The sequence below is a fragment of the Prunus avium genome, chromosome 8 (assembly GCF_965620075.1).
Source record: "Prunus avium chromosome 8, drPruAviu1.hap1.1, whole genome shotgun sequence".
Lineage (NCBI taxonomy): Eukaryota > Viridiplantae > Streptophyta > Magnoliopsida > Rosales > Rosaceae > Prunus > Prunus avium.
In genome coordinates, this window is record NC_142291.1 from 25,037,401 (window position 1) to 25,047,225 (window position 9,825).

A 9,825-nucleotide genomic window follows, 5' to 3' on the forward strand; every position below is an offset into this window, starting at 1 on the left:
TAAGCTTGTAAACACACCCCAAGGGGGGGAGCTCTCAAACACTTCTCTAGAGCTCCCTTCCCTTCTCTCCCTCAAATTCTCTTAGTTTTCCTTTCTAGTTCTCAATTCTAGCTTTCTTTAATGTTTTCTTAGTTGTAATTTATTTTTCTTGTTATGTAAATTCTTTTCTTAAGTTTTCAAGTTGAATTAGTTTCCAAGTTTCAATTATGGTTTTTGTTCTTATTCATTATGCTTATAAGTTAATATGCTAGTTTGAATGATTGATCACCATTTAGGCTTGCATGTTAGCTATCTTGGTTTGAATTAAGAGTAGACACCATGCTTTAATTCGAATTGAACTATGAATAGGAAGAGTATGTATGGACATTCGACAACAGGGATTAGATACATGCTTGGTTGTTTAAATTGTTCTTCTATGCTTAATGGGTTCCTAATGCTTAATTTTAGGTTAGACAACAAATGATCAAATTAGGGAATTAGGAACACAAGGTTATGACCACACACCATGGCTTAATCATACTTTAGCTAGAACCAATCCATTAATCTAATTGAACTTGGGAACTTATTTGCTTGAGTTAGTTATTTCTTTCTTCCTTATTTTATTTATTTCCTTTCTTTTTCATTTCTGTTTTGTGTAGGGAAACTAAATTGGATCATTCAATCACCAATCCCTGTGGAATCGACCTCGCACTTACATACGCTAAACTACCAACGGTTCGTGCACTTGCGAGTATCACAAGTTGAGGATGCAGCTGAATCCATTTTGGTGCAGCTGTATCGACGCAACAGTCCTCAAGACATGAAGCTACTTCTTCACGGGCGAAGGATGATGCGTCTCCTTGGAGGAAGAAGCCAAGGCTCCCTTCTGCTGAGAAGACTCAAGCAAGGTCTGTCCCATCATCATCTACCAAGGTTGAGAAGACTCAAGCAGGGTCTGCTCCATCGTCATCCACCAGGGCCACACCTCCCGCGGGTGCAGATGGCAGGAAAGTTGGTGAAAATCATGATCTGCTTCGTGAGGTAGTTCGTGCTCGATCCCGTTCTACTGAGCGTCAGAGAGATGCAGATATCCCTCTTCGAAGTTCAAGTCGTCCGCATCAGTCGAAGGATGGGGATCGAAGCGGGAGATCTGCTCGTGACCCAGTTGTTGAGGTACGGGCAGCCAAGCGTGGAGTTGATTCTACATCATTGACCTCTTTGCAGGCGAGGTTGGCGGCGGCTAAGAAGATGAGAGAGTCATCTGCCTAGGCGAAGGGTTCTTCTTCAGCGTCGGCGGATGATCCCAAGGCGAACAAGTCTAGCCCTGCAGGGGATGCATGCATGTCTAATCTGCTCAAGACGAACTTCCTATCAAACTCGGCCTCGTCGATCACATCCATCAGGCCGGCGATCTTGGCACATTCTCGAGTCTTTCCTTGGAAAAACAAAATGAAGCAACATTTCATCTGCTTCAAAAAATGAGTAGTTCTTGTTGCTGAAACTATCCGAAACTCGTCTGTTGTTGCCCCTTCTTCTGCTGCTGACTTGGTTAGTCGAAAAGATGCCTACTTCCGTCTTGAGCACAAGAATGCTGACGTCTCCTTTAGTCATGACAAGCTTTTGGCTAGATTTGGCGTATATCATAAGTCTGTTGAGAAGTCCAAGTTCTAAGCTACCATGAATGCGTACAAGTTGGGCTATCTGCACTGTGCGGATGGGACTGCTTCCTTGTATGCAATTGAAGATGCAGACATTGAGACACTCTGTCCTGACATATTCCGTGTGCAAGGGGAAGCTGAAGAGCAGGCAGCTGGAGCGGGTAGGGCCGAGGAGGATGAGATGATGGCAGATGTCGCGGAGCAAGCAGGCGAAGCTGCTGAAGGCATGGTTGATCAGGCGGATGCAGAAGAGACTGCAGATCAAAGGCCTCCTGCCGGCGTCTCGGAGTAGATGAAGACTTCTTTATTTATTTTCAGCTTTTGTAGTCTGCTTTCTTGTTTAGAATAATTGGTTTCGTCTGACCATCTCCCTTTTGTTGAACTTGGCCGGTTGGTCAGCTTGCTATGGAAATTTCAGTTATTTTTTCAACTTCAATTTGCATATTGACTTGTGAACTGCTTGAGTAACTAGCCTGTATTTTGATTGGGCATCTTATTTTGGAGATTCATAGTTGCCAGGGTCCCCCTTAAGGGACTCCGGGCGTGGTCTGCATACGTTGTAGGCAAATTCCTGGCGAACCCTGCGTCTCCCTTAGGACGCTTCTTATGGGCTGCGTCTCCCGAAGGACGCTGCTTATGGGCAACTGTGTGACTATCCTGCCCCCCTTAGGAAACGGATAGGAACCTGGATACCTCCCTTAGGAAATTCCTGGCGAACCCTGCGTCTCCCTTAGGACGCTTCTTATGGGCTGCGTCTCCCGAAGGACGCTTTGGTTGTCGCCCTGCGTCTCCCGAAGGACGCTGCTTATGGGCGACTGTGTGACTATCCTGCCTCCCTTAGGAAACGGATAGGAACCTGGATACCTCCCTTAGGAAATTCCTTGCGCACCCTGCGTCTCCCTTAGGACGCGTCTTATGGGCTGCGTCTCCCGGAGGAAACTTTGGTCGTCGCCCTGCGTCTCCCGAAGGACGCTGCTTATGGGCAATTGTGTGACTATCCTGCCTCCCTTAGGAAACGGATAGGAACCTGAATACCTTCCTTAGGAAATTCCTGGCGCACCCTGCGTCTCCCTTAGGACGCTTCTTATGGGCTGCGTCTCCCGAAGGACGCTTTGGTCGTCACCCTGCGTCTCCCGAAGGACGCTGCTTATGGGCAACTTTTATGGAGATGTTCTGGAATGAGTACGCAGATAAGACATTCTAGAATGAGAAACTGAACTTATATTGATGTTTATAAGGTTATAGTGCTTTATTCAAGAATGGAAATAACTGGATACAAAAACCAAAAGCTTCTAGTAGTTGCTTCTCTTCTTCAGAGGTGTGCATGGCTCAGTCATCTGCTTGGGATTGAGAAGGAAATGTCATGGATAATACTTTCGGAGATGGTAAGCGTTCCACTGTCGTGGAATTTCCTTCCCTTCCATGGTGTCTAGGGTGTAGCTCTCCCTGCCCCCGGACCGGCTGACTACATAAGGGCCCTCCCAATGAGGATTCATCTTTTTGGACCCTTGCCTTGGTGCAGTGATGAAAGCCTTTCTGAGCACGAGATCGCCTGGTTGAAACTGTCTGACCTTGGCTCTTTTGTCGTAGTAAGACTTCAATTGTTGCTGATAGGAGGCGACTCGGACAATAGACTTCTCTCGTTCGCCCTCAAGAAAGTCGAGGTTGAGCTTCATCTGCTCGGAGTTCTGATCAACACTGCCTACCTCAAGGCTTATGGTGGGGACAGTGATGTGAGGAGGGATGATCGCTTCCGTCCCATAGGCGAGGGAAAATGGGGTTTCGCCAGTCGATCTTCGTTTGGTGGTGCGATAAGCCCACAGTACTCCTGGGAGTTCATCCACCCATTTCCCTTCGGCGCCTTCTAGCCTTTTCTTCAAGCAGTCTAATATGACTTTGTTGGATGCCTCAGCCTGTCCATTTCCTTGTGGATACCTCGGGGTAGACAGGTGTTGCTTGATCTTGTATTTTGCGAAGAAGGCGGTGATGTGCTTGCCGATGAATTGTGAGCCATTGTCAGTCACCAGTGACTGTGGGCAACCAAACCGGCAGATGATGTTTCTCCAGATGAATCGCTCCACATCGGCTTCTTTAGTAAATGATAGAGCCTCGGCCTCGATCCATTTAGTAAAGTAGTCAGTGGCAACGATCATGATGTCCTTTTTGGCGAGTGCCGGCGGCAGAGGACCCACTAAGTCAATGGCCCATTGCATGAATGGCCATGGACTGTTTTGTGGATGGTAGACTTTGGCAGGCAGGTTAGGAATTGGCTTGTATCGCTGGCAGCGATCGCATTTCTTGACATATTCAGTGGAGTCGTGGCGCATGGTAGGCCAGAAGTAGCCTACGTTTAGAGCCTTCTGGGCTAGTGATCTGCCCCCAGAGTGGTTGCCACACTCGCCGTCGTGAATTTTGCAAAGGACCTCGAGTGTTTGAGGGTACTTTATGCAGGTAAGATGAGGGCCGGAGTATGATCTGCGGATGAGCTTGTTGCCGTGCATGTAGTATCTCGCGGCTTTATGCTGGACTTTTCTGGCTTCGGACTTGTCCTTTGGTAGATTTCCATTCCTCAGGTAGTCGATGATGGGGTCCTACCAGCTGGGGTCCTCGTCAATCTGCATTGCGTCGATTGGCTCTATTTCTTCAATGCTTGGTCGGTCTAAGTGTTCGACCGGGATGGAGCGTCTGAATTGGGTATCCAGCGCGGACCCTAGGCTTGCCAGGGCATCTGCATGCGCGTTCTCTGCTCGAGGCACCTGTTGGATGGTGAATGTAGGAAACGTCTTCAATAGCTCTTGGACTTTGTCAAGGTACAAGATCATCCTTGGGTGCTTCGCCATGTATTCACTTGACGCTTGATTTGTGATCAACTGGGAATATGAGTAGATGGCTAGCTTCTTTATTGCTAACTCCTTTGCCAAGCGCAGGCCAGCGAGCAATGCCTCGTATTCTGCCTCGTTGTTCGAGGCTGGGAAGCCAAGCGTGATGGCTTGCTCTAATAGGGTCCCATCCGGGGTGATGATGACGACGCCTACTCCCGCTCCTTTTTGGTTCGACGCTCCGTCTACGCGTAATTGCCACATGTCTGTGGGTTCGTCAGGTTCATCGGAGGTGCCGTCTGCTTTTGATTTTTCCTTCTTATTGTTGACCAACTTCTCTTCTTCGGCTGGTGAGGTGAATTCTGCCACAAAGTCTGCTAGAGCTTGGGCTTTTATTGCAGTTTTTGGCCGGTAGAGGAGGTCATACTGGCTTAGTTCTATAGCCCATTTCATGAGTCGCTGGGAAGCGTCAGGGCTGTGAAGTATTGATCTCAAAGGAAAGTCGGTCATGACGATGACTCGGTGAGCTTGGTAGTAGGGTCGTAACTTTCTCGCGGAAACTACATGGGCCAAAATAAGCTTTTCCAATTTCGGGTAGCGAGTCTCTGCATCGAGGAGAGCTTTTGACGTGTAGAATACCGGATGTTGGACCCCTAGTTCTTCTCGAATGAGAGCTGAGCTAACGGCCGAGTTGGACACTGCCAGGTATACGAACAAGTCCTCGCCTGGGACTGGTTTTGAGAGCAGGGGAGGTGAAGTGAGGTAAGTCTTCAAATTCTGAAAAGCTACTTCGCACTCCTCATCCCACTTGTCTCTTTGTCCTTTTTTCAAAGCTTTGAAAAATGGTCTGCACTTGTCGGTAGATCTCGAGAGGAATCGGTTGAGGGTTGTTGCTCTGCTCGTCAGACTTTGTATTTCCTTCATTGTGGAAGGTGACTTCATCTCGAGAATGGCCTTGATTTGTCGTGGGTGTGCCTCGATACCTCGTTGCGTGATTAGGTATCCCAAGAATCGACCGGAGGATACACCAAACGTGCATTTACTTGGGTTCAACTTCATGCAGTACTGGCGTAGCAAGTTGAATGCCTCGGTGAGGTTTTTGATGTGATCTGCACGTTTTGGGGCTTTGACCAGCATGTCGTCCACGTAGACTTCCATAGTCTTGCCGATCTGCTCCTTGAAGATTTTATTCACGAGCCTTTGGTATGTTGCTCCGGCGTTCTTTAGCCCAAAGGGCATGACCTTGTAGCAGTAGGTCCCTTTCTCGATGATGAAAGAGGTTTTCGCCTTGTCATCCTCGTGCATCATGATTTGATTGTAGCCGGAGTAGGCGTCCATGAAACTGAGCAGCTGATTGCCGGAGGTGGAATCCACGAGTTGGTCGATTCTTGGCAATGGGAAGTTGTCTTTTGGACATGCCTTGTTGAGGTCAGTGTAGTCGACGCAAACTCTCCATTTGCCCTTTTCTTGTTTTGCTACCAGAACAACGTTGGCCAACCACTCCGAGTAGGAGACCTCTTCAATGAAGCCGGTTGCTAGAAATTTGTTGATCTCGGCTTCAATGATTGCGACCCACTCTGGGGCGAAGATGCGTCTATTCTGTGCCACTCGCTTGCTAGCAGGGTTGACGTGGAGGCGATGACAGATGATGTTTGGGTCGATGCCTGGCATGTCTGACGGCAACCATGCGAACATGTCCTTGTTGTTCTGGAGGAAGGTTGTCAGCTCCGCCTTCCCATTTGGGCTTAGGCGCGAGCCGATCCGCGCTTTTCTGTCTGGCTGGTCAAGATCCAAGGGTATTAGCTCGACGTCCTCTTTGGGTCTCCATCCTTCTTCAGGGTAGACCTCCGGACGGATTTCCTCGACTTGGTCCTGATGCTTTGATTGCTATAAGGGGATAGCTATCCCCTTCCCCTTCTGGCTTGCTCGGTTGCTAGGAACGGGGTCTGGCTGTTCTGCTCCCTCCAGGTCTGCTTGATTCACAGGGAGGAACTGTGTTGGCTTGCTTTTCTTCAGCCCTTGAGCTGAGCATTTCCTCGCCATTGCCTGGTCGCTGTTGTTCTCGCCGACACCGCCCCCAGGAATTGGGTAGCGGATTTTTTGATGAGTGGCAGAGGTGATGACGTTGATCTTACCAATCCATGGTCTGCCCAGGATGCCATTGTAGGGTGAGACTTCGTCAATGATCATGAATGTTTGTGAGCTGATTACAGGTGGGGAGTAGACGTCGAGATCTATGGTGCCCACGGTAACCGTCGTTGCGCCATTGAAGCCAGTCAGCGACCTGGCTGATTTGTTGATCTTTGCTTCCAAGCCCATCTGTTGGATGACAGTCAACTGCAGGATATTGGCTGCGCTGCCTTCATCCACATGGATTCGGTCGACCATGGCCTGAGCGATGTGAATGCTGACGCCAAGGGCGTCGTTGTGTGGCATGTCGAGGCCTATCAAATCTTTCTTCTGGAAGCCAATCACTGGGTCGTCTTCCGCCGGTGGAAGGTCGGTCGAGACTTGGGAGACCACCGTGGCCTGCTTGATCTTCCTCTTCTTCTCTTTGCTGGTCAGCCCAGACTCTTCGGAGTCGGCTAGGATCGTGTTAATCCTTATGACTTTCTGAGGTGGCTCCTTGGCGATGTCGCGATCCTCAATCCGCTGGATGGCCTGCTTCGCAATGAATTCCGTGCAGTGTCCTTCTCTCACGAGTTCTTCAAGGTGCGTTTTCCAAGCAAAGCAGTTGTTTGTGGTGCCCGTGCGCCCCATGGAAGGCGCAGTATTTTCTGGTATCCCTTTTGTCCGGATCTCCCTTCAAGGGTGGCGGCCTTCTTACCCAAGGTTTGTCCTTCACTTGGGCCAAGATCTGGTTTATGGGGATGGAGAACTTAGTGTAGTTCTCTCCTACCGTGGTGCCCTCCTTTGGGTGTGACCTGCGCGTGTCCTTGTTTCTGTTGCTGAACCCATCGTTCTTTTGGCCTGCCCTCTTGGTTGGTTGATCTTCCTACTTAGTAGACTTCTTTGCGGCGATTCGATCGTCATCCCAGAGCGCATAACGTTCCGCGGTTGCGAAGACCTCTGCTAGAGTCTGGCTGGGAGCGATAGTCAGCTCGCGGTATAAGTCGTGTTCAGCTGGAAGGCATTTCTTGAAAGCAGAGGACGCGATCCGGTCGTCACATCCTACGATGTTGGCCTTTTCTGCTTTGAATCTCTTGATGTAATCTCGAAGGGATTCGTCGGACTTCTTGCGTAGGTTGAACAGGTGGTCGGGGTTCTTCTTGATTGTCCGGTAAGACGTGTATTCTTTCGCGAAGACGTATGCCAACTCCTTGAAGCTGCTGATTGAGCCAGATGGTAGGGTGTGGAACCAGTCCTGAGCTGCTCCCCGCAGGGTCATCACAAACACCTTGCACATTAACGCATCGTCGGCTTAAGTGTTTTAGGTGGCTCTCGGGATCGGAGTCTCCCTTGAAGGGTGTAAACGAAGGCGTCGAGAACCGCTTCGGGGGAGCTGCCTGCTCAATTTCGACGGTGAAAGGTGTGGAGTTCGCTTGATCCATCTCCTTGCTCAGGGCATCTTTGAAGTTCCCGCCGGTTTTCAAGTCTCGTAGTTGGTCACTCACAAGCTTCTTGATGTCCTCTGCACGCATTGCTGGTTGGACACGTCGGCGACCCTCGCGATTTGGACGACACTGATTGACCTCCTCATTGATCCGCAAGGTTCGAGCTTCTTGGCTGTGTTGCCTAGGCGGCGTGTTGGTGGACTGCACTTGCGAGTGATTCTCCGCAGCTTGTCGACGAGAATCGGTCCTTCGAGAGTGAGCAGCGGAGCGCCTTTCCTCGCAGTTCTCACCGTGAAGGTTGTCAGGTTGACCTCCTTGGGAGCCTAGCCTTTAAAGAATGTTCCTCGATGAGTGAACAGCAGAGCGCCTTTCTTCACAATCCTCATTGCGATGGTCGTCAGGCTGATATCTCTAGGAGCCTAGCCCTCGAGGAGCACTCCTCTGCGGGCCTAGGCGGTCGCGGATGTGGAGTCGTGGGCCCTGCCTTCCTCGCACGTCGCTCTGAGCGTGGCTTGCGGATGCTTGTGACATGTTGGCGAGCTGATCACGTTGTTGTCCTTCTCCTTATCTGCTCATGCCTGCTTGACCTGCTCGGCGCCCGTCGATCTGCCTGTTGGCGCAGTCGTCCATCCTTCTCTCTTCGCCCAGTGGTCCAAGGCCAAGGTTTTGAGCTAGACTGATTTGGTTGAGAAGTTGCCTCATCAAATTGCTTTGGTCGTCCATTCTCAGAGCTAGCTGGTCAACTCTCAAATTGAGGTCTGCTTGACTTCGTGGATCGGGAGGAGAGAAGTGTGTGGAGCTCAACTGCATACGGGCTAGGGTTTCATTGGAGGTGTACGCGGGAGCGTGCGTCGAGCGCGGAGGCAATGGAGGGAATGGATGGAGTTGCTCCAGGATCGGGCCTAAGTCGGCGGTGGTGACGAGTCCACTTTGATGGGAGGTTCCACCATGCTCGGCGGTGGTGCCATGAGGATGGCTAAATCCGGCCAAGGGGCCTTGGGTGGTTGCGGTGACCGGCGCGGTGGTGAGAGGTGGTGGCGCCACCATGTCGATCGCGGGATCATGGGTGGAGTGGCTTTGGGCCATCGCGGATTGAGCCATGGCGGCGGCTTTGCCTCTCGTCATCTTGCTTCCAACCATGGTTGTTTGGAAGGCTTCGGTGGATTGGAAAATATGAGGAACGGATTCCTTGAGCACGCGTTGAGTATAACTCGTGCTCTCAATGAAAGCACCAATTTGTGGGAGCCAATTTCCTCCCACGGGAATATTCACCTAAAAGATTGCTTCGTCTTCTCCGCCTCTCTTTCTCCCTGGGTAATCCCCAATTAAATTAGGTAACATTCTATTTAATTGGGTAATCCCCAATTAAATTGAACAATTCCCAATTAGGTCAAATAATCCCCAAATGGAAGGAATTATTTGACCTAGGGTTACGAATTAATTCGGTTCCCACAGCCTTGCATATATAAATTTAATGAATTATGAGCATATTGAGATTTGAGCATTAGGTCTAAACAATGTCAAGACAGGGTTGAGACAATCAAGATATAGATAGATAGAATCCATACTGCCAATACGTGCACTACTACAAAAAAGGCAAAAGACGACGGGAATTCACCGTCGTGAATTTGGTTTTCAAACCGTCGTAAAATTGATCGACGTCTTTTGCAAAGTAAAACCACGACGCGAAATCACCGTCATTGTTATAACAAACAACGTCATTAACAACCAAACAACCGACGTCTGTATACTGAAAAATGAACCAAAAAATTGTCCTGGAGAAGAATAGACGACCTATTTTATACAACCTCCGTC

At 49.7% G+C, this 9,825-nt stretch overlaps 2 protein-coding genes across 2 annotated transcripts; both read right to left on the reverse strand.

Moving 5' to 3' along the window:
• Window positions 1-4,228: 4,228 nt before the first annotated feature.
• On the reverse strand, window positions 4,229-6,127 carry LOC148292375 (uncharacterized). The gene is made up of 2 exons (XM_088245795.1): window positions 5,800-6,127; window positions 4,229-5,061 (listed from the first exon to the last, which is right to left on the reverse strand). The coding sequence occupies exons 1-2, from the start codon at window positions 6,125-6,127 to the stop codon at window positions 4,229-4,231; spliced, it is 1,161 nt and encodes a 386-aa protein (XP_088101921.1).
• Window positions 6,128-6,343: 216 nt separating this feature from the next.
• LOC148292376 (uncharacterized) lies at window positions 6,344-7,216 on the reverse strand. The gene has a single exon (XM_088245796.1). It carries the CDS (start codon window positions 7,214-7,216, stop codon window positions 6,344-6,346), a length of 873 nt encoding a protein of 290 aa, XP_088101922.1.
• Window positions 7,217-9,825: the final 2,609 nt, after the last annotated feature.

Bases quoted from the DNA above. Each gene is read 5' to 3' on its own strand.
- LOC148292375 (XM_088245795.1), bottom strand. From the start codon at position 6,127: ATGCCAGGCATCGACCCAAACATCATCTGTCATCGCCTCCACGTCAAC. The intron at 5,062-5,799 runs GTTTCATGGACG...TCCTCGATGCAG, and splicing joins CTCCGGCAATCAGCTGCTCA to AGACTCGCTACCCGAAATTG.
- LOC148292376 (XM_088245796.1), bottom strand. From the start codon at position 7,216: ATGGGGCGCACGGGCACCACAAACAACTGCTTTGCTTGGAAAACGCAC.